General features: G+C 48.3%; 1 protein-coding gene across 1 annotated transcript in view; it reads left to right on the top strand.

The window, feature by feature from the left end:
* Window positions 1-19,568, top strand: part of Inpp5d (inositol polyphosphate-5-phosphatase D) — a 104,185-nt gene extending 84,617 nt beyond the window's left edge. Inside the window, exons 18-27 of the mRNA XM_055617020.1 lie at window positions 1,499-1,580; window positions 4,667-4,756; window positions 7,038-7,151; window positions 8,423-8,505; window positions 9,367-9,454; window positions 10,340-10,489; window positions 11,509-11,605; window positions 13,389-13,658; window positions 16,865-17,459; window positions 18,407-19,568. Of these exons, the coding sequence (XP_055472995.1) occupies window positions 1,499-1,580; window positions 4,667-4,756; window positions 7,038-7,151; window positions 8,423-8,505; window positions 9,367-9,454; window positions 10,340-10,489; window positions 11,509-11,605; window positions 13,389-13,658; window positions 16,865-17,459; window positions 18,407-18,409 (1,572 nt within the window). The 3' untranslated portion in view covers window positions 18,410-19,568. The remainder of the gene's footprint in view (window positions 1-1,498; window positions 1,581-4,666; window positions 4,757-7,037; window positions 7,152-8,422; window positions 8,506-9,366; window positions 9,455-10,339; window positions 10,490-11,508; window positions 11,606-13,388; window positions 13,659-16,864; window positions 17,460-18,406) is intronic.
* Window positions 19,569-24,079: the final 4,511 nt, after the last annotated feature.

Below are 24,079 nucleotides of genomic sequence, written 5' to 3'. Positions count from 1 at the left end.
CTGGCCACTACTAAGGCTGATATTAAAGATTTATGTATTTATTTTATGTGTATGGGTGTTTTTGCCTCCATGAACAGCTGTGTATCACATGCATGCAGTACCCACAGAAGCCAGAAGAGGGTGTCAGATCCCCTGGAACAGATGGTTGTGAGCGCCATATAGGTGCTGGTAACTAAACCCAGAGCCTTCCGTAAGAACAGCCAAAGCTCTTAACCACTGAGCGCCCCTATAGTCCTATAAAGCTGATTTTAAAAGACCAAAACAAACAAAGCTCCCCCCACCAAAAAAATTTAAACAGGTTTCCATGCATCTGAGTGTGGCGGTAAATGCTTGTAATCCCAACACCTGGGAGGCTTAGGTGGGAGAATCATAGGTTCAAGGCCAGCCTGGACTACAATGGCTAGACTCCAAAACACCACCAGCAAAGCTGCTTTCTTTGCTACAGGACTTAGCTGCATCTGTAAGAGTTTTAGAACATTATAGTTCTCCATATGTAAAGCCTCAGGCCAAACTGAACTGATCACAGAATGGCTGTTTATAATATTAAAGGAAAGGAACAGTGTTTGGGGAAAGATGCAATAAAATACTAATTTATTCAAAGAGTTATTGATGGTCAGGAATGAGCACTCTCCTGGGGGAGGAGAGGTCAGAACTGAACAAATGTTGGCCCCAGGCTGTTTGTAGGAGGAGAGAGAAGACAATCGTGCAACTGACTACTTCAACAAAACATAATGCCACAAGGAACAGGCAGAGGAGGAGACAAGCACTGGGCCAAAAGAATGTCATCGGAGGTGCCTAGAAGGGCAACAAGAGTTTGGACTGGGAGGTGTAAAGGGAGAGGGCATGATACATTCCAAGTTGGAGGAGCCACTAGAGAGAGCAAGTTCTGATACTGGTCAATTTTCATGGGGTCCATCCCAGGGCTATTAGCTCAAGACAGGCCCAAGGATAAGCAATACCAGAAGAGGGGCACTGAGAGTTGATGAAGCTAGGAAGGCAGAGCGAAGGTTCAAAGCTCTCTCTGGGTGAGACCTAGGCACTGTATGGACCTGGAGGCAAGAGACAATGAAATGGAAGGGGAAAATGGAGTGAAAGGGTACGTTCTAGCAGGAAGAAAGAGGGGGGCCAGGTGCAAGGTGAATTAACATCTGCAAGGGTGGAGCCCCAAGCAGGATTTTAAGAGTTGAAGAGTTTAAAGCTTAAGTGAAGCAAGCCAACTGTAACTCCAACCCCAGGAGATCCAACACCCTCTTCTGGCCTCTTGGGCACTGCACACAAGTGGTACACAAGCACACATGCAGGGAAAACATTCGTACCCAAAAAATAAATAAAATATATTTTAGACAGTTTAAAGCTACCCGAGGGGAATTTCCGTAAAGAGCCAGGAACAGATGAATGTGACGATGGCTGATATCCCCAGGTAATATTTGTGGGTTTGCTTTTACTAATAACAGTGAAAGTTGCATGCATGCTATAAAACTGTGATGTTGCGTTGCAGATGAAGTACAACCTGCCATCCTGGTGTGACCGAGTCCTCTGGAAGTCTTACCCCCTGGTGCATGTGGTTTGTCAGTCCTATGGTGAGTGGAGCACTGGGGAAATGCAACTAGGCTTTGAGTTCTGAGGACAGTGGCAAGCCAAGGGGCTTCAGTTTGCTTGTGTGTAAAATGAGAGACACACCCCCTCCCCAAGCCAGGGAGTCCTACCCAAGTGTCCCAAAAGAGTTATGCATTCCTATCCCCCTTGGACTGCAATGCAATAAATAGCCCTGCTCAGAGAGACGTTTGAATTATAAAGCACTTTCTGTTGCTGTTTTGTTTTTCGAGACAGGGTTTCTCTGTGAGCCCTGGCTGTCCTAGAACTAGCTCTATAGACCAGGCTGGCCTTGAACTCAGACATTTGTCTGCCTCTGCCTCCTGAATGCTCCTGAGTGCTGGGGTTAAAAGTGTGTGCCACCACCACCCAACCTTATAAAAGCACTTTTAACAGCAGCTTTTTCCTTTTCTTTTTTTTTCCTCTTAATTGAGAATTTCATACAGTCATGTATATTCTCCACCTCCTCACTTCCATTTCCTCCCCTATCCCTCCCAGTATTCTACTCTCCAATATCATGAACTCTTTCTTTAAAAACAAAACCCCGCTCAGTCCACTCAGTGCTGTCGGTATGAGGGTGGAGATAGGAGCACCTACTGGAGCATGCATAGCGTAGCCTTTTGGGAACCAGATCCCCAAAGAAAACATGTTGTAGCTCCCCGAGAAGCCATCAGTTGCCAGCAGCTCCTCAGCTAGGAGTGGGACTTCATGAGCCACTCGCCGTCCATGCTGGGATTTTGGTTGGCTTGATCTTGCACATGCAGTCATGGCCGTCTGGTTTGCTTCCGTATTTAACAAATGCTTCACTGCATATGTCCACTACCCCTGCCTCTTACAGTCTCCCCCCACCTTCTGCAATGCTCCCTGAGCCCTGGAGGGAGGACCATGAGATACATGTCCCATTTAGGGCTGAGCACGCTATAATCTTTTCCTCTGCATGTTGACTGGTTGTGGGCCTCTAATCGCCATCTACAACAAAGAGGAGCTTCTCTGGTGAGGGCTAAGAGATGCACTAATCTATTTGTATAAAGATAATCACTTAAAGGACAATATAATACTATGTTACTATAGCAGAATAACAGTACTGGGTTCTCTCCTAAATGCCTGTGGCCTGGCCAATCACAGGTTTGGGGCCCAGTTAACAGTAACATTGAATTATATCTTATGAGGTGGCCTTTGGATTTCATCAAGGCATTGGTTACTCCATTGTTACACCATTGCAACAGTGGGCATATCTTGCCAGGTCAGTTGTTACTGTGGCTTGAAGGGGTCATAGATGGGTAAGACTGTTGAATATTTCTCCTCTAATATCATAAATAGAATCTCCGGTTACAATTCCTTTTAAAAGAACTATCTTGAATTTGAGTCAGATAAAAGTATTTGGGAAGCCTAAGAACACACCGTGGGCCCAGCTGGAGAGATGGCTCAGCAGTCAAGAGCACTTGCTGATCTTCCAGAGGACTTGAGTTTGGTTCCCAGTACCTTTACTGAGTGGCTCATGATTACCTGGGGCATCTGTACACACACACACACACACACACACACACACACACACACACACACATATTTTAAAAGATGAAAAGAAATCTTAAAAACAAGTCACAAAGTCCTAGGCCATGGCCCTCAACCCTCATCCCACCACAAATGAACAGAGCCATTCACAAGCCAGAGACCTCTGATAGGCAGTTCAAGACCCATACTAGCCAGCTGAGCCCTCGTATCTACCCACCCCTCAGAGTAAGGAAATAGGTTGAGGGACTTTTGCCACTGACTAAAAGTGCCCTATGGTGCTGTTCTCTCTGGAGACCACTTAAGTCTGATCCCACGGATGAAGGTGGCTTTTTCTGCTCCCTTCATTTGTACATGTCTGCTGTTGCCCTGGGATAGTTTAGCACAGGTATCACAGCCCCACTGCCCCCGGCCCCTGCTCTCGAGTTCTGTCTCCTGGAAGTGACCTCACTAGATGCCCTTCGTACCACACCTTTCACTATGTGGCACAGCATCATCGCTTGCATTCACAGCCTCAGCAAAGACACTGTTCTGCCATCAGAACGTGAAAGTGGGACAGGAGCTTCACAGAGGTCAGGGGTAGAATGTTTTCCTGCCATGCATAAGGCCCTGGCTTCCATCCCTGATACGGCTCAAACCAGCCAAACAAAACAAACAAAAACACCAGAAAGTACCCATATTCCCATCCTTTACACAAACACCTCCCGGAGTGTTTCCTGTTTGTCTGCCCCCACCCACACCTGGGCTCTCCAGCCCTGTGACCCTCTTGCCAACAGTACACAGAGTCAATCATATGGATACCTACAACCCAAATCCTGAAGCCCTTCGGGTACTCAATTTCTGTCTTGGAAGACCTCTCCAGCTATCTCCATGAGTCAACCTCCTCTGCACAGGGCCAAATGATGGTAGAGGCTCATAGACTGACTTCCTCTTTAGACCCTAGCCTTGGCCTTCAGGACTACCCCATAGTGCAGGTTTTAGGAAAGGGAAGGAAGATGGGTCTGGAAGTGGCAACTAGGATTGAGGAAGTCATATGTCCACATGTTACCCAGTATGTGAGAGGCAAAGAGGAAAACCAACCTCACATGTGAGGCTTTGCCATCTTCCATGGAAGGCTGAAGTCTTTCGAGTGTCAGTGGACACGGTAGAAGGGTTTAAGGAGCTAGAGGTAGGGGAGGCCAAGAAGTTGGGGAAAGAAAAGAGACTGTGAATGTCTAGAATGCAGGAAAAGGGGGTCCTGGGAGCCCAGATTTTCTTCCAGCTGTTAACATAATCAGGTACATGAGCTATCTATTGCTGAGTAACAAATAACAGTTCTGAAAATACTGAGTCCTCTGCTCACAGTCCTCTGGACTGGACTGAATTTGGACAGCCCATTTCTGCTGTTTGGCTGGCTGTCAGCAAGAGAGATGGTGAAAACTTCTGACCCAGGAGGCAAGTTCAGGCACCATTGCTTCCCAGACTCAGGGTCCCTGATTTAGGTCCCAGCTTGCCCCTGCTGTGGGTTTGCCATCCATGCTGGTCTTCTTCATCCCTGCTTAGATGTGCCTTCCCTCCCTTGCAGGCAGTACCACTGACATCATGACGAGTGACCACAGCCCTGTCTTTGCCACGTTTGAAGCAGGAGTCACGTCACAGTTTGTCTCCAAGAATGGTAAGCAGTGAGCAGCATCAGCTTTTCTTGTCTTCCTCAAGGACAAGAGGCTAGAGCATTTATTTATCTTCTGGTGTAACTACCAACTGTACACATTAGATATAGGCCCATGCTTTCCTTCCCACGGCCCCACGCTCTGCCAACCTGATCTCTTCATGCCCAAGCCAAATTGCAATTTCAGTCCAGAGAACCTTCTTTGGAAACTCATTTTGGTATAGTTAAGGGGGGGGGGGGGATATCATAAATCAGTGTTTACCAAGGTCTGGGCTGGGAAGACATGGATGAATGTTTATTCACAATAAACGCACTTTAGTGTGTTTTAAATATGTCTCTTCTGGATAAGTAAGCAAGTACTTCAAGTTTCCAGCAACTGTGGCATATTTTATTTAATTCCATCTAGGTTAAAAAAAGCTAACTCTAATTAAAGAAAATATTAATCCCGTGTTAGTATGGGGGCACAGTAGGCTGAGATGGTGAAAATTGTGAAGGTGGGATGTGGATGAGTAAGTCCTAGGAAACTAGAATGAACTCATGCTTGGAGGCACAGCTTATGTTTCCAAACTGCCCAGCCCAGCCCTGGTTGCAGGGCTGCCCCTGCCACAGCAGGACTGGGTGTGGCCGTTAACAAGTCATTTGCAGTCCTGTCTTAGGTGACCAGGAAGTCATGTTGTCATCTACACTGCCCACTCCTTAGTTCTGTGCAGCAGATAACTGGTTTAGGGATGCTGAGTGTGGGGAACCCAAATACAGACAGAGCAATTGCCTTACTCTGTGCCCTTGCACTGAGGGACATAGATGAAGCTAGACCACTGTCTTTCTTGGATGCCCTTCCTCCTACTGTTGGGTCAAACATCTCTTGAGTCTGGTGTGACCTCCCTTCTCCACCCAAGTCTTCACACCTGTCCTGTCACTTTCCGACATCTGGCCACATCTATTCCACCACATTGCTAGCCTTTAGGCTCCACCCTCTCCCTCCTCACACCATCTCCCCTTTCTCTGAGTTCTACAGCATTGGTAGAACAGCCTCCACCACCTTCCCGCTGTGTCAGGCTAGGTTTCCTTCTGCTGAGACTCAGTACATAGCAGATCCTTGAAAATGTCAGTCACCAGTATTGAGCCAGTATTAAGCAGAATCTGGACAAGGTGCTGTGGGATTTAGAAGAAAGAAAAGAAGGTAGGTGGACAGGCATGGTGGAGGCTGCTCTCAAGTGGCTTAGAATGTATATGGAAAGATAAAACATTTGCTTAAAACCAGTTCAAGATCGGTGTAGTGGCACACACCTTTAGTCCCGTCACTTAGGAGGCAGAGGCAGCAGGCTCAGAAGTTCAGTGTCATTCTTGACTACAGAGAGGTTGAAACCAGTTTGGGGTATGTAAGACCCTGCCTTACAAAACAAAAACAACGAAACAGTTTGATGGTGTTCACAAAAATGTCATATAAATTGACACAGTTATAATCATGTTAGCTGAAGGCCAAGGAGTCCCAGAGCCCAGAGTAAGGACTGGCCCTAACTGTGCCTGAGAGGGTGGCTCTCCTTAGCTGTGGACTCAAAACAGCAAATTTTGGTGTTGAGTCTCTAAGTCTTTGTATGAACTCTGTGTTAGGACTAGTGGGGAAATCTGGGTGTGCTGGCTTATGGCTTTAACTCTGGCTGTTGAAAGCATGAAAGCTTGATGCAGGAAGATTACAAGTTTGAAGCCAGCCTTGGCTACATAGTGAGTTCCAGGAGTTTCAAGCAAGCCTGGACTACCTAGAAAAAGAAGAAAGAAAGACAGGGGGTTGGAGAGGAAGGAAGGAAGGAAGGAAGGAAGGAAGGAAGGAAGGAAGGAAGGAGTTCCAGGTAAGCCCAGACTACCTAGCAAAAGAGGAGAGAGAGAGAGAGAGAACTGATTAGTATTAAATATAATGATTAATTAATTATTTAATTAGACTACAAAGTCAGGCTGAGGGTGTTGCCTGAGACCATCCAGATTTGTTGGCAAAACTGAGATCAGATCCTGGGTTCCTGCTGTTTTTACTTTCTGCTCTGTGTCCTACATGGCCAGCCTGTGACTGATCAGAGAGGCTGTGGCCAGGATCAGGGATGCTGAGCTTGAGGTGAGTCATGAAGTTTTACTTTAAGGAAAATCTCTCCTTCTACCTGGACATTCCTCATCCTTGGGCCCTGAGAGGGAGCCCAGCATAATGGTTGAACACAGAGGAAAGAAACCTGAGAAGCTAGGAGGAACCTCCATCTCCAAACACAATGTGCAAAGTAATTTCTGGTCTCCCCTGTTCTAGGTCCTGGCACTGTGGACAGCCAAGGGCAGATTGAGTTCCTTGCATGCTACGCCACGTTAAAGACCAAGTCTCAGACTAAGTTCTACTTGGAATTCCACTCAAGCTGCTTAGAGAGTAAGTGGCCTGTGAACTACCCTTGGGGTAATTCTTTCATAAAAGTATCTTTTCATTAATGACTGACTCCCTCACCCAATTTCCTTTCTCTCTCTGATGAGATCATGGGTGGACCTCAGTGGGTTCAGACAGTAGGCTATAGGTGGGTACCCAGTGGCTATTGAGGCCCCTTCCACACCCCTATGGTCTGTTCTTCTATGGCCCTAGGCCTGGAGATAGGGACAGCCACTGGCATACTGATCCCTCTGTTCTCTGGCTTCTCTCTTAACACTCTCTAGGCAGACTCTTACCCACTTGAGTTTCCAACAAGCTGGGTTCTCACTCAGTGAGAGCCCTGGGCAAAGCTCCAGAACCCTGAAGATCAGGCAGGGCCTACACAGCTGCTATGGCCTGATAGCCGTTGCCATGAACCCCACCCGACACCCCTTCCCATTTCCATAGTGTGGCACTTTCATTACGGGGCTCACTGTGGCTGGAAGCAAGGTAGGGATGGATAGCTTTGTTTCAGGTGGCAATGTTGAGCTTATGAAGGATCCTTTCTATTCAACATCTCCAGGCATATTACCTGAGATCTCATGCCAGAGAACTACATGCTTTCTAGTTCTCCCTGGGATAGTTTGAAGAATGATGGGGGAAGGGCCAACTCTGCAAACAGAGACATGGACTCCTTGCTTCTAGAGCCCAGGGGTATTGCCAGCAAGGATTCTGCCCCTGCCCCGTGCCTTTCTGCACCTTCAACCCATTCCACCCTTCCTGGGGATATGCCAGCTCCACCACAACACCCCGAAGCCCCCGCTCAGCAGCCAGGGTCAAAGCAGTTCCAACGGGGATGAGGGGCTTTGTGCGAGCGGTTTTTAACAAACTATCGAGACATTTGCATAGATTTCTATGGAAACAGCATATTAGGAGGCTTAAATTAGAATTTCAAAAGGCTGCTATCTTGAGTGTCGTGGGACGAGCTGTCATGCTTCCCAATCTTCCTGCCTGCGGTGTGACGACTTCTTTGTTGCCTGGTATACTGCAAAGAAGAGTCAAAAAGGAGGGGGAAACTCTTTGATTTTCCTAAAAATAATTAGACTGTGTTGGCAAATGACCATCCCTCGAACAAAAACAGAATCCCCAGAAAGCCTGACTCCTAAATGGTACGGAGGCCCCAGTGTCTTCAGAAGAGAGAGGCAGTCCTCCGTGGTCTGAGGAAGACGACCCTCGGAGTTTTTTCTGCCCATTTCTTGCTCTGTGGTCTGCAAACCCAGCTTCTCATTCTCTAACAGGTTTTGTCAAGAGTCAGGAAGGAGAAAATGAAGAGGGAAGTGAAGGAGAGCTGGTAGTGCGGTTTGGAGAGACTCTGCCCAAGGTAATACAGGAAGCCCTCTGTGCCTAGGACAGAGGGCTGCAGCAGAGCAGGCCAGTGTACAGCCACAGCAGCGCAGCCGGTGTGCAGCTCCGGCAGTTTTGCCCAGACTGTAGCCATCCCAGACCAAGGCCAAAGAGGCCAACTTAGACTTTGCTGTCAAATGATTTAAGATGTGCTTTCCATCATGGATAAGTGCTACCTCAATATTCCTAAGTGGTTTTCAGCCCCTACTATGCCCAGTCCCCTTCAGTTCTTATTACCTGCTTCATGCTTGTGGCGTTTGTGATTGAACTGGCCTTGCACGTGCTAGCAAAGCACTCTACCATTGATATGTCCCTGGTATCACTGAATAAGTTTTAGCAGAAGGAAGCTGGGGGCAGTGCTGGCATTCGGGAGTCTGTCATTCACCAAGTCACACCTCAAACAAATGACAGAATACTTTCAGCCCAACTGAGGGTCTTCGGCAGGGAGACACACTTCCCCAGATAGGGAGCAGCCTATGGTGCCTCCATTATTGCAGCTGCAAACCTCGAAGGGGCAAGAGGGGAAGGGTGGTAGTGCAGGTCTCACTCCAGCCCTGGCTGCTGGTCCTTCCCTTGGCCTCTGGAATTTGCAAATAAGAGAAGGGAAAGGAGCAGCAATAGACAAGGGACCTGGAAGCTCAACCCAGTTTAGGAAATGGGGGTGGGGATGGGGAGGAAAATTATTCCTCATTTGGTTGAGCAATGGGCTCCACCTGCTGTCTTGAGCGTGGATAACCAAGACCTGTTTGGTTGAAAAAACATCCTCAGCTTCATTTTTCTATGTCTTGTGACCTCAGCCACATGTCCCTACCTGTCCCCACCTGTGCCTCCTCTGCAGCTAAAGCCTATTATCTCTGACCCTGAGTACTTACTGGACCAGCACATCCTGATCAGCATTAAGTCCTCTGACAGTGACGAATCCTACGGTAAGCTTCCCAGGCCAGGCACCTCACCCGTTAGCCTCAGCCTCCAAAGTGAGGGCAGCGGTGACTCTGCCTTCCAAGCAAGCCCGTTTGCTGATGCCCACATACCATGATGCTGCCTCTTACTCTGTCCCTCGACTGCCTGAGGGGCCTTTTCTAATGGGCTACCATCCCTGCTCCTTGTGACTGCTGGGTGCAACTGCCGATAACCTGCTTCTTAGCCTTGCCGAGTGAGCCTCGGTTGCTATGTAATTAAATTTGACAAGACCTTAAGAGGCAGGTTCTATTCCCCAAGGAGTAAGGAGGTAAACTGAGGCCCACGGAGGTCAAGCAACTCACCCAGTTTGCACAAACAGTCATCAGCCGAGCTATGAGTGGAACCTGATTCTGCCTGTGTCACTGGTGCCACTCCCGTGTCCGCAGCCAGCTCCTCAGACCTTGGTGGGGACCAGCAGCCCGTCCCTGCTGCCAAGTCAGCCCTCCAGTCTGTCCCCTTTTCCCTTCAGACTCTTCCTTGTGTAGAAGTTTTCACTGACCTATGCTCTTACCCACTTGTCTGGTTTTGTTTATCTCTTGCACTGTTTCAAACCTTGACAAGTAAGCTTTCCCTATAGCCATCAGATTAGCAGTTAGTACTGTTTCTCAGATGGATTTTCTAGGATTTAATTTTTCTTTCCACATTGATCTGTATAGAGTTCTTTTTCCTGTGAGGCTTGAGACGCTTGCCCCAAATTGCTAACACATTGATTGAAAGGGTTTGTCTGTAATCCCTGTCTGGTCAATTGCTTCAAAGAACCGTCTCCCAGTGCTACAACCACATCTCCCATCATGCTCCATGCCTGTCTCATGCCAAGGTTTTCATGTTGATGTTGTTTCTCCTCTCCCCAGGTGAAGGCTGCATTGCCCTTCGTCTGGAGACCACAGAGACTCAGATTCCCATCTATACACCTCTTACCCACCATGGGGAGATGACCGGCCACTTCAGGGGGGAGATTAAGCTGCAAACCTCCCAGGGCAAGATGAGGGAGAAGCTCTATGGTAGGTCAGCCTCCTCCAGCCTTTCCAGAGGCCACTGCGCCGTGACAGGCATGTGCTTTTTCTCAGCAAGTTTATCAGGTGTCTGTGATCTGTGCCCTCGGAGCAGGACATGACTGGAAAACCTCTAGGATAGCATGGTGGTGCACACTTTATAATCCTGGTACCTGGGAGGCTAAGGCAGAAGGCAGGAGGACAATGACCTCAAGGCTCGCCTGGGTGATACACAGAGAAATTGTCTTTGACGAGAAGACAGCAAGTCATCTCATTTATCTCTCACACCTGCCCTGTAAGCTAAGCACGGTTATCCCTATCTGGCAGATGGAGAAACTGAGGCATAGACAGACTAGGTGACTCAAATGAAGGTTACAAACTCAAGAAGTGGCTAAGCCAAGGCTCACCCAGGACCAAGCAGGAGTTGGTAGGCATAGTGGGTGCTTGCCTGTTATGGAAATAGCGGGAACAAAACTCACAACATGGGTGAGTCGGGCTCCCCATGCCAGGGAGGGCCCTGGCGCACCACGAGCTTCTGCTTCTGTGCATGCGAATCCCCTGGGCCCCAGCAGGACAGCGGGTTGAAGAGATAGTGGGTCATCTCCTAGCAAACACATGCCAGATGCAAAAGTAAAGCTGGGGGTCCCTCTAAGCTGGTTTATGGGGCCTCTAAAGAGATAAGGTCTGCATGTGAAGTAATCTTATGTGGAACCTTGGTGGTGTTCATTTTGCCCTACTCTGACAAGAAATGTTGTTTTATCCCTTGCTGAGCTAACAAGCTAGAAATACTTCATGAAATAACAACTGTGTCATTAAGTATCCATTCTCCTTTCAGACCCATGGCAGGCATCATTAATCAATCATCAAGCATAAGTATTTTGAACCCTGAAATTTTTGCTTGAAATATGTCTCCCAGTAGCCACTATTTACTGTCCAGCTTTGGCCTGCAAATGGATACTGCTTTGCTGTTTCCAACCCATGTGGTGACCAGACTCTCATATGTTTTTAACTCAACCTTTCTCTTCCAGACTTCGTGAAGACAGAGCGGGATGAATCCAGTGGAATGAAGTCCTTGAAGAACCTCACCAGTCATGATCCCATGAGGCAGTGGGAGCCTGCTGGCAGGTAGATTAAACTCTCTAAGATTTACTACAACTAGCTGGACTATGTGAGCCAGAGTCTGGGAGAGGGTGAAGTGGGGCACAGGAAAGCCAAGGTCCGAGGAGAAGGAAGGCCGTGGTCCAGGGGAACCACTGTCCGGCCTCAGTTTCACATCCTGGGTTTGAATTGCCATCTCTGGGATATCAATATGACTGTGACAAAGTCTTGGAGATTCTTCCAGGTTGGAACAGTTCAACTCAACCAGCCCTTAATGGGACCTACTGTGTATCAGGAAGAAGCCACCGTAAATACCGTATAGTCCATGACCTATGAACTCACCACCAACTAGTGGAAGGATGTGCAGTCCAGGTAGAAGGAGCTATAGATGGCAGAACAATTCCAAGGCAAAAGATGCTTTTCGTGTGTCCAGGAAGGCCAGGAACATAAGTGGTCAGATGTCCCCTCCATCTGCAACTTCCTAGTTTCGTTTCTGTTGCTGTGACAAATACCCTCACTTTTACAAAAACAACATAGGAGTAAAGGGTTGTTTGACTTTCAAGCCCACATTAAAGTCCATTGTTGTGGAGAAGTCAAGCCAAGAACTTAAAGTATCACATTGCCAGTCAAGAGCAGAGAGAATAAAAACATGCACCCTTGCTTGCTCTCAGCTGAGTCTTCACTCTTACATAGAGGCCCAGCCTAGGGAATGGTGCTGCCCACAGTGGGCTGGGTCTTCCTGCATGAATTAACAATAAAGACAAGTCCCCATCGATATACCCACAGGCCAAACTGATCTAGATAATTCCTCAGTAAGACTTTTCCCAGGTGGTTCTAGATTGTGTCTGGAGGACAGAGAAAACTAACCAACACAGAGGGATGTAGTGGCATACCCCTTTAATTCCAGCACTCAGGAGGGCGTTCAAAGCCAGCCTGTTCTTCACGGTGAGTTCCAGATCAGTCAGAGCTATGTAGTGAGACCCTGTCTCAAGAAAAAACAAACAAACAAAAACCTAACCAGCACAGTGACTAACCGGAAAGACTGAATTGAGAACAAACTGGACGTTCCAGTGTATGTTATTAAAGGGCAGCATTTCCTAATGCCAGAATCACCTCTATTTTCTCTATTTCCTGATGTGGTCTTTCTAGTCTTCCTGAGATGGAGCCCAGTGTGGAGCAAGGTGTGGAGTGAAACTACAAGGGTTGCCTCACCTAGCTCTGGACTGTCTCCTCCAGTTTTAATACAACTCCTCTCCTTAGTACCTCTAGCCTCGAACTCTGTGACCACACACTCATCCTGCTGTTTTGATATTTTACACAGAACATGCAAACCAACATGTCCCACATTGACTTTGTCTAGTCTACCTTGAAAAATGTGCTCTTGTCCCCCCGCAACACGCACGCACGCACGCACGCACACCTTCCACAGGCCTGGGCCTTCCAGAGTCTCATTCTACTCTCCCCATGTGGTGACTTGCAACCCCTGACCTCAGGACCATAGCATGGACTGCTGCCCAGAGCACTGTTTCTCCTTCTCTCGTCTACATTTCATCTAAATTCAATCCAAAGACAGCCTTGTGTCAGTCATCTCCAGCTAGATTCTGCCTGTGGGTCTCAGCCCTCCTGCTTGTCCCAACTTGATCTCTTGTTTCTCTTTCTTGCATTACATACGTACATGCATGAATGAATGAATTGATGTGCCCCAGAAATGAAGGCACTGAGAGGCTGAGAAGCCAAGGAACATTTTCCTCAGGCTGGTGCCAAGCAAGAAGGCAGGAGGCCTCAAATATGCCTCCCCATCTTCCTACAGGGTCCCTACCTGTGGTGTCTCCAGCCTCAATGAGATTATCAATCCAAACTACATTGGTGTGGGGCCCTTCGGACAGCCCCTGCATGGGAAATCAACCCTGTCCCCAGACCAGCAACCCACACCCTGGAGTTATGACCAGCCACCCAAGGACTCCTCCCTGGGGCCTGGAAGGGGAGAGGGTCCTCCAACCCCTCCCTCTCAACCACCTCTGTCACCAAAGAAGTTTTCACCAGCCAACCGAGGTCCCTGCTCCAGAGTGCAAGAGGCAAGGTGAGTGTCCTCTAAATTGGTTTTTTTTTTTTCCTGCTCACCAGCGCCCCCTGGGGGCTCCCAAAGATGGCCGCTTGGAGAGGACAGAGTTGTAGTCAGTTCTGCTCACAACTTTGGCTTCTGTCTGTCCTAAACTGGTACAACTTGATTTTGAAGGGGCCTGGGTAGGGAGTGGTCAAGAAAAGCATCTTCTTATAAAAATGGCATTTACTGAAAAAGACATTTCTGAAACCATTCCCTGGCATCCTGTAATCTCTGGAGGGCTCAGTGGAAAAGGTGAGAATTTTCGAGCAGAAGACTTTTTCTACCTCAAATCTCTTTCTTTTCTTAAAAACGAGCATCCATGTTCTCGTATACATATCTGGATTCTCCTGTTGGTGGCAACTAGAAAAGTAAATTGGGACTAGGAACCCAAGTGAAGGCAGAGCTGTCTCCCTATGGAGAGAATTGCACAAAACAGGTTTAGGAGGAAGAACCACACAGCCCAGAGGTTGGAGTTCCTAATGATCTAAGGAGAACACTAGGGGGGTATCCCGTTCCTACAAAATGACAAATGGCCAAGAGACATCCAGGCCCAGTTAACAGGGACCTAGATGTGCCTCTCCTCACAGCTGCCTTTAGCACTTTGAGATGACACGGGCTCTCGAATTCAGCCTCTTTCCCAGGCACTGCTTGCTTTTCTTTCCTCCTCAGGTCTTTAGTTCCTTAGTGGGGCTAACTAATAGTAAGCAGGCACCTGTGCCGAGGTATCATCCCCAGCATTGTTCTCTCCCAGACCCCCCCAAGTCAAACGCCCTAGCCAGGCCTGCCTGGGGACTCCTCCAGAGAGGCCCTGACAGTCCCGTGCCTTAGCTGTCACCTGAACTAGCTGGAAGGAGAGAGGGCAGCACCCTGAGCCTAGCCTGATCTAAGTCTCCTTCATTGGAGCAAGAGGAAGATAGCCTCAGTATCATTGGGAATGAATGCGGATCAAAGACAAAGGCAAGCGCTTGACTGGGGAAAGCTCTTCAGTGACCCGAGAAGCAAAGCTAGGAGCAGCCACAAAGAAGATGGAAGTTCATGGAGTGCTCCTCAGATGTTCCCAGAGTAGAAGTCACTTTGTGCTTCGTACTGTGAACAGAGCGAAGACATGATCCCTCCAGCACTAAGTGACGGCATAGGGGTAGGCATCTCTCAGAGGGCCCCACAGGGCTAGGTTCTCATCAAGGAGAGAACTGAAGAATTAGAAGCAAACCCCTCAAAGCTCCCCCACCTGCCTGCCATTCCAGCTCAACCTGAATAAAGGCAGCGGATATCGATGGTACCTCAAGGTCCTCCCACCACTCCTACAGGGCAGAAGAGCAATGGCCAACCATCCAGACTGCCCAGGGCTGCTCCAACTTTAGCATTTAAAAGTCCCATCTCCTGGGAAACACTTCCTGGTAAGCAAGGACGACGGCCATCTGAGGTCAAGGTTGTAGCTGAAGACTGTATGGACCCTGGCCAGGCTTCTGCATAAGACCTGACTCTGTCCCCTGGATAAGGGCTTGGTTTCCTGTCACCTCCACTCTGCAGATTTAAACTCTCAATTTAATCAGTTTTTTCTAACCTCCTCATAAGTATAGCAGAAGCACCCTGAACACCTGGTTGGAGGGAACACTCTTTAGCCTCCATCTCCTTGGCTCCAACCCCTGCCCCCTCCATGTCTACAGCTGAGTGGATAGTCAGGTACCAAGCCTTATGGGTGCTTTCTTAATACACACACACACGTGCACAGGGGTGGTGCCTGCTTCTGTCCACCACAGGCAATGGACCTCAGAGGCCAGAAGAGGACATTGGGTTCCCAAGAACTGCAATTACATACAGGTGTGAGCCACTATGTAGATATTGGGAATCAAACCTGGGTCCTCTGGAAGAGGAGCAAGTACTCTTAATTACTAAGCCATCTCTTCAGCCCCTGGCCTCTCGTTTTCACTTTCTATCCAGCATTCTGCTTCAGCTGAGACATTGGGTCAGGTTACGTCCCATACACAGCCCTCTTCCACAGACCTACCCATACTAGAGGTCTTAGATAGTCCAGACTGGTCCAAGAGGATCAGAGAAAGGGGATGGCTTTTAGCATCTGTTAAGGTCTCAACATTTTGGGGTATGCAGTGACTTTCAGGTTTTCCAGAAACTAAAAGGCCGGCTGGTGAATTGGCTCAGTGGGCGAAGGTGCTTGCACCAAGACTGACAGTCTGAGTTCCGTCCCTAGAGCTGATGCAGTGGAAGCGAGATGTGGCCCCTACAGGTTGTCCCCTGATTTTCACCAGTGTGCATGGCTTTCTCCTTTTATTCAGCCTAGGAGTCCAGCCTATGGAACGGCGCTGCCCACCGTGAGGGAATCTTCCCACCTAATTATCTGCTCGAGACAGTCCCCCAGACGCTGATAACTGAGATTAACTGTCACAGAAACTATGCTTCCCTGAGCCCTCCAGAGAGGAAACTTTAAGCCCCTGGAAAGAATACACAGTATTGGCCCTTGAGCCCAGGGTTTGCTTTGTGGGGCATGTCAGCTTTGCTGCGTCACAGTAGAACCTCACACATAAGTGGTGACTTCCTACATGCTACTCTTTCTACCAAATCTCTAAGGTGCTCTGGTTTAAACAGAATCAAGGTTGCCTCTGAGGACACGGAGAAACTTGGAATGGCATAGTACCATTCTCTCTCTCTCTCTCTCTCTGTCTCAGATGCAATCTCTCTATTACGTAGCTGGTTACATAATAGCTCTGGGATTAAAAGTGTGCAGCACCACGCCCAGCTCCATCATCTCTTATTTATATACTAATGCTAAAAATGAGTACATATTCGGGTAAGGTATGTAGAGGCAGAGGCGGGAGGATCAGGAGGCCATCCCGGACTGTAACTTTAGCCTGGCATGGTGTTGTGTGCCTTTAATCCCAGCGCTCAGCAGACAGAGAGGCAGCTGGATCCCTGGTCAGGTCTACATCAGCCAGGGAGACATAGTGAGTCCCTGTGGTTTTGTTGTTGTTTTGTTTTGTTTAATTTTCAAAGTGAAGTTCATGTAAAATTATCCCCTGGGAAATGAATAAGTTAGTGGCATTTGTATATAGCACCTTACAGGACCACTACTGTATTTAGTCCCAGAACATTTTATCACCCCTAAATGAAACCCAGAGTCCTCACTTCTGAACCCCATTGTCCTCTCCTCTTCCCCGTGGTTCCAGGCCCAGCGACCTGGGAAAGGTGGAAGTTCTGCTCCAGGAGGACCTGCAGCTGACAAAGCCAGAGATGTTTGAGAACCCGCTATATGGGTCCGTGAGCGCCTTCCCTAAGCCGGCGCCCAGGAAAGAACAGGAGTCCCCCAAGATGCTGCGGAAGGAGCCTCCGCCCTGCCCAGACCCAGGAATCTCAACACCCAGCATACTGCTCCCCAAAGCCCAAGAGGTGGAGGGTGTCAAAGGGACAAGCAAACAGGCCCCTATGCCTGTCTTTGGCCCCACACCCCGGATCCGCTCCTTTACCTGTTCCTCATCTGCTGAGGGCAAGGTGCCCAGTGGGGACAAGAACCAAGGGAAGCCCAAGGCCTCAGCCAGTTCCCAAGCCCCGGTGCCAGTCAAGAGGCCTATCAAGCCTTCCAGGTCAGAAATGAGCCAGCAGACCACTCCCATCCCAGCTCCACGGCCACCCCTGCCAGCCAAGAGCCCTGCAGTCCTGCAGCTGCAGCATTCCAAAGGCAGAGACTACCGTGACAACTCAGAACTCCCCCACCATGGCAAACACCGCCATGAGGAGGGCCTTCTTGGCAGGACTGCCATGCAGGTGTGTTAAACTGTATGTACGTGTGTGTGTGTCCATGTGTCCTCCAGGGCACATGCAGGATTCTTGATGATTCTTGAGAGGGACAGAAAGGAGCTGTGGAAAAGTACTGGCTCTGTAGAGTAAGAGAGTCTAGGTTACTAATATTTAGTCTTATCACCCTTAGTTAGGATATGTACTTAAAGCATTCCTGGTATTTTAGAGACTTCAGGCAGAATATCCTCTTCCTATAGAATAGATTTATTCTGGAACAAAACTATGTTTAAAAAAAAAAAAAAGAAAGAAAGAAAGAAAAGAAAGCACAGTAATCCTTGGACAAGATAGTGCATCTCTATAATCCCAGCACTCTGGAAGTCTAGGGCAGGAGGACTGGGTGTTCAAGGTCAGCCTGAGCTAGATGGCAAGACAGCCAGCAGCAAGAGTGGGAGCCAAGGCTATATAGCTCAGTGGCAGAGTACACAGGAAGCCTCCATGAAGCCTTCAGCAATCCTCGGTATCTCACGGAACAGACTCTAGAACCAGCCTACCGGCTGTTCCGTTGTTATGTTCATTGCAACGCTGAAGGTCAAACTTAGGGGCTTCCACTAGACAAATGCTGCACCACAGTCCCATGTTGGATTTAAATCCCAAATCTCCACTGCACAGCTCTCTGCCTTTTCAGTCTGTAAAAAGGAGCTATTAATGGCATCTGCTGTATAGATTTATGGGAAGAAATAGATTATGCCACATACTGTTACTATATGTTATCATTTTTTTACAATTATCATGTTTTCTATACTATATACAACATGCATCTATTTCACATGTATTATAGGTTTAAAACATGTGTATGAATTAGCATATCAGGCAATTAAGACAGTGTGGCTTCTTTCATGTCCTCCTGATCACAGCACAGTCAAATGCGGCCTGGAGGTAGCAAGGCCCTGACAGATCTTGTTCTCATCTTACAGTGAAGTCCCTGGTGAGCCGCTGGTGATGGGAGCCTGGAGGAACCGCACAGAGAGGGTCTAAGCCTCTCTAGGATGCCTCGGGGGACCTCCTGCTAGCTCTTCTTGCCTAGCTTCAAGTCCAAGGCTGTGTATTTTTTCAGGAAAGGGCCTCACTTCTCTGTGGTCCAAAGAGTGTGCTGGCTGCAACACTGTGGCAGACGCTGGAGCTGGATGGAAAACACATACCATATGGACCACTGACAGCCACACCTGGGTCTCAGAACTTGGATTCTGGGGCCTTCTTGCCGTTGCTGTTTTAAAGAAAGAACTGAGATGCTCATCTGAGGATGAAGCGATAAATAATAATAATATTAATAATAATAACGGTCAGGTGCCACATGCTGTGTTAGGAGCTTTACGGACGTTTGTCAGGCTGGCCTCCAGAGCTGAGGTTCCAGTCAACCTGAATCGCCGTAAGCCCAGACCCAGCAATCCCAAATGGTGGGTCCCTAGAAGTTCAAACAAAGCATTAAGAAAACCAGTAATCCTTAGAGCTAGCTGGGCTCTACTGCAGGCACCTGAAGGGTCTGCATGCCTGATTAGGGCACAAGGAGCCCGGCCCCGTCCAACTTCAGAGATGCAAGCTGCTTTAGCTAAGCTGGAAATCATCACAGCCCAGATCGGCCTGGTTTCCGTTGGGTTCTGAGTTTGCGGGAGTCAGAGATCAGCTCTAACTCACTAGCGAAGAGATCTGGCCCCAACTAAGCCAGCCATGTCAGACGTCTGCTGAGCTATGGGGACCGATACTTCCTGTGCCAATGAGGTGGACAGCTACCACCATAACCTGGGCTGGGCCAAGCCCACCCACCCCCGCTCTGCAACACTTCTGATGTATTGAGGAAGACTCTCCACCATTGTCCCCAATGGCTGAGCGCTCCAGCCTGCTATTAGGGAAGGTGAGCCTTGGTCCCTAAGCTCCCACGATAGTGCAGCTTCTTCCCAGGCTGAGTGGCTCGCCCTGGGTCTTTGATTACCAGGGGACTTGGGTGGCGATGCCTTTTCTTGTCTTGCTTTTTGATATATCAGGATTAGTGTAGGAAACCAGATCAAGAGTCTGCAGGAGAGCAGGTATATCCCCTGTTTCCCTGTCTGTGTGACCAATAAATTGTGCCTTTCTATAGGGTCCTGACTGTGCGGCATCTTCCTGATACCCAGGTTACAATTTTTCCCTGTGCTGTAACTATCACAGAGAGACTTTGGGGCAGGGGGAGGAGCTGAATGTTTCTAATGGCCAGAAAAATAGTCTCACCATGGAGACAGTCTGAAGTTGGGCATGGACAAGGGTAGACTCACTCCTTTCATACATATATCAGTGTAGGACTGTAAATGTCCTGCAGCCACCCAACTTCCACAAGTGTCCTCTGACACTGGCTGACCAACAACCCACAAGTTCTGATTATTCCAGGGACAGTAAACCCACACAAACCATTCCTGGTCCATGAGCTTTCAAGTTAGGGTATAGCCTCAGACCAGAGGACCAGCATAGATTCTGCCTGGTACCACTTGTAAGGTGCCATAGCACATGTCACCGTTCCTTCCATTTTAAAATATTCAGCATCTCTCCTGAACTCGCATGGACCCCAGGGCTGGGGCCTAAACAGAGCTCCAGGGAGCAGCATCCTCGGGAGGCACTGAGTGAACAATGAACTACCTGCTGTGATGGTACCTGTGACTGGTAGACTCAAGGCTGAGAGTATTCCAGAACAGCAACTCACCTCTACTGAGGTGAATGCCTCTCCTCCTGCAGATTCACTTCTTGGTCCCCACAAAGAACTGTACCCCCAAAGAACTTCGTCCCTATTGCCAGGCCCCAGCATTCTGACATTAAACCAAGGGTCACGGTAGAGACACTGCTGGGGATTGCTCAATAGTCTAAAGAAAAGGCACAGGAAATAGAGGCACACGCCCACCCTGCGCACACACCCTGCTGTTCCTCAGCTCACTTTTCCTCTGGGTAATACTCCCTTGTGACTCGAGAGTCGAAGACCAGAACCCTATTGCCTTTGGCCCATGGGACTCTTGCTACATTACTGGGCCAGCTTGCTATGTGAGGTGCCTGCAACTGCTCATCCATGAACTAGCAAAAAGATCCTCCCGGTAGTTGTCTGGGTCTCCCCTATCATGTCTGCAGGCTAAAGGAAAAGCAGGAGGGACATACGATGTTCCCTTTCCCTTCACTCGGAGCTCTCATCACCTGAATAGACTCTCTTTTTCTTCCTCAGCAATGCAGCACAGCTATCTTAAGAACCTCGCTTTACATGTGGATGGTCAGCTGGGGCCCCCTGATGCTCAAAACTGGAAACACCACAATTGAAGTTTTATTCTTGTCCTCTCAGGCTCTCAGTCCCGTACACATGAACTCCCTGGTCACCTTCTCTGGACTCTGGGCCACCACCATCTCCCAGGACCCATTCTAGCTAGCTGTCTCTTTTCCTAGCAATTCTGTCCTGCCCACACCCTCCAACACCCTTCTATGGAGTGAGGAGCCAGATATTGACACCCCCTCTTCACCTCAGTTTCCTTCACTGAGCTCCATAACCAAGAAGGCAGGGCAATTAACAAGCTTCGTTCACAAACTGCCCCACCCATAAGATGACCCATCACCCCTAACATTGTAGATCAACGGTCACTTTGTCTTTCCAAAAGCAAATCCACCCTTCTCTGGTTATGCAAGCTGGTCAAAGCCCAGATTTCCTGTTACCATAATAATGGTCTCTGGCATCACTGACTGTATCTGCATCTGCTCTCCACACCACGGTCCAGAGGGTGGCTGCGGCCCTGCCAGACCACCTGTGGGGCTAGATGGGCGGTCACTTTCCTCCTCTGTCCAGCATTTCTGTTGCTTTACTGTGGCTCTCTAACCACCGATAGATAGGAGGTGAGTCACTGAGCAAAGCTCTCTCCCACGGATACTTTCCCTAACCCCAGCCTACCAGGTCTGTCTTTGCTTGTCCTTAAAATAGCTCCTTTCTCTCTGCAAACTAATTTCCATGGAGACCCAGCTATGGAAAGACCCAGAAGCTTTCTACCAGGCAGTTAGCTCACCCAGCTTTCCTCTCCAACAGAGAGATCCTTTATGATGCAAATATGGTCTCACCCCCATATTTACCAGCCCCCTTCAAGGTCCCATTCTGAGAAAAGTGTTCTGCTTTGTGCAGGGACTCACAGGCACACGAAGTCCAGGTACTGAAAATCAACATCTGGTTATTCTCTGATTGGTGGCTCCTCCAAGCTGATTGTTTCTCAGCTCACAGAAGACCCGCCATTGGGCCTACAGCCTAAGTGACCTCAGACTTGATATACATAGTTCATGTTCTCCATCGTCCTATTCAGCCTCAGTTGTGCTGGGCCTGAGGAGACCAGGAGGCAGGACATGGCCATGGGTGAGGGTCAGATAAAATGCTGTTTAAATATCTTGTTTTGTGTTTCCTGAAAATAGAGTCTTAAGCAAGCCCAGCAACCTGAGTTAGATCCCCAGAACTTGTGTAAAAAGCTAAGTATGCTCATACCTCTGTAACCCCAGCACTCCTACTGAGAGGTGGAAAGAAGAGAGGGGAGGGTTGCCTAGAAACTCATGGGCTAGGTAGCCTGGAGTTATGCTTATTTCGCAGCAGCAGAAACGAGAGGCCATGCCTCAACTAAGCTGAACTTCCGAAAGTTTTCCTCTAACCTCTATACACTCTGTGGCATATGCATGCCTTATACTCACTTATACATACATACAACACACACACACACACAGTCAAGTATGTACACACACAAGCAACACACAAGAAGAGGAAGTATGGAGGAAAAGGAAGAGGTAGGAGAGGAAGAAAAAATAAGTGCAGTTGCCAGGGCAGTCAGCCAATTTGAGGCCAGGAGAATCTGTACCTGTCTCATTAGTGTGGGTTCAGACAGTAAGGCAGACTCAAGTGCAAGGAGGCATTCAGTAGAAAGCAGAGATCTGAGGCAAGGAAAGAAGAGATCCCTCATGAGTAGGTGACCACTGGGCTTGACCAGTGGACAGCAGCCTGGAGCAAATACCTATTATACCACCCAAAGACATTCATGCTAAGGGCTGCTGCCTCTGGGAGTTCATTAATCCTCAGCTCTCCTGGTCTAAGCAAAAAGCTAGCTCCAAAGACCAGGCAAGAGCCCTCCAGCCTGAAAGACAGCACATCGGAGAGCCATGGGTGACACAAGTGAGGCACCGGTGTGTCTGCTCCACTTGCCAATAGCTGAGGTTTCTGGTTGCTCAGAAAGACATCTCTTTCTGAGGGCACTCCCTTTGCATATGTTCTGTCTCTTGAAAAAAGCCAGCATGGAAGACCCAAGAAAAACGTTTGGGCAGAAGGAGGTGCACAGGCCCTAAGGGGAGAAAGAACCCCAGAGGCTCAAAAAGCTTAAAAGCTAAAGCTTCTGGGAAGAACACAGACAGAGGGACCCAAACAGCTCTGCATTATAGGGCTTCATGGTCAGAAGTTTAGCTAACAAAGGTATAAAATGCCCAATTCAATTTGATCAGCCAAACTACAAACAATTTTTAATTAAAGTATATCCCTGACCAGTAGGTTTTGTGGTCTTCTATCTGGATTTTGATTAGCAATCCTCTATTTTTTCAGTAACCTTGCTTGCTCGCTCTTACTGAGGACTCATCACCTGGAGTTGGGGGTGGGAGGCAGTGCCATGCTTCCAAAGCTGGAATGAGGTACTTCCACCTTGAAGAGACACAGGCCCACAGCAAGCAAAGAGAGAGATGGTAAATAAAACCCACCATAGACTGAGCTCAAATTCTGACTTCACTTAAAAAGATGAGAATTTAGAGAAGCAATTTTTTTTTTTTTTAGCTATGCCAGGCATTTTGACACATGCCTGTAATTCTGTCACTCAAAAGGTATGGGAGGAATGGTGCAAGTTTGAGGCCAGCCTGATTCATGTAGTAAGTTCCAGGCCATCCAAGAGCTATATAGTGAGACCCAGTCTCAATACCACTACCGTCTATCATCATCATCATCAATTATCTGAAGTTAATTACCTATTAGCTGTATGACTTTGGACAAGTATTTTTCCCAGGAGAAACAGAATTTGGCTAAGATTAACTTTTTTAAAAGTTAATGTACTTTAGGGGAACATACTAAAATTCAGAATTTCATCATGTCCAGGAAAATAAAAATACATAACTGTGGTGGTCTGAATAAATATGCCCCTCCCATAGGCTCACATATTTGAATGGTTAGTCACCAGGGAGTGGAACTCTTTGATAGGTCGTGAATGGAGATAGATTAATTGTGATGGTGACACTTCATTGTCAACTGGACTTCAATGAAAATTCCCTAGGATTTATCTGTAAGGCTTTTTCAGAGAGGCTTAGCTGAAGAGGGAAGTCCTACCCAGAATATGGGCAGCAGCAACGCCCCTGCCCCCACCCCCACAAACTAGGGTCCTGGGCTGAATGAAAAAGTAGGGAAGAAAGAGAGCCAAGTGCTAAAACTCCCTTTTCCCTGCTTCCCGGCCCTGGATGCAAAGTCACCAGACACCTTCTGCCACTACAGGTGGACGTGGTGGACAGTAACCCTCAAGCCGTTTGTCACTGCAACAGGAAAAGAAACTCTGTGTGTGCCTCACATAGAATAGGGTAATACTCACTACTAA

The sequence above is a fragment of the Psammomys obesus genome, unplaced genomic scaffold (assembly GCF_907164565.1).
Source record: "Psammomys obesus unplaced genomic scaffold, mPsaObe1.curated_primary_1811, whole genome shotgun sequence".
NCBI lineage: Eukaryota > Metazoa > Chordata > Mammalia > Rodentia > Muridae > Psammomys > Psammomys obesus.
The sequence above is the reverse complement of the archived record's forward strand: the minus strand, read 5'-3'. Positions and strand labels throughout refer to the sequence as shown.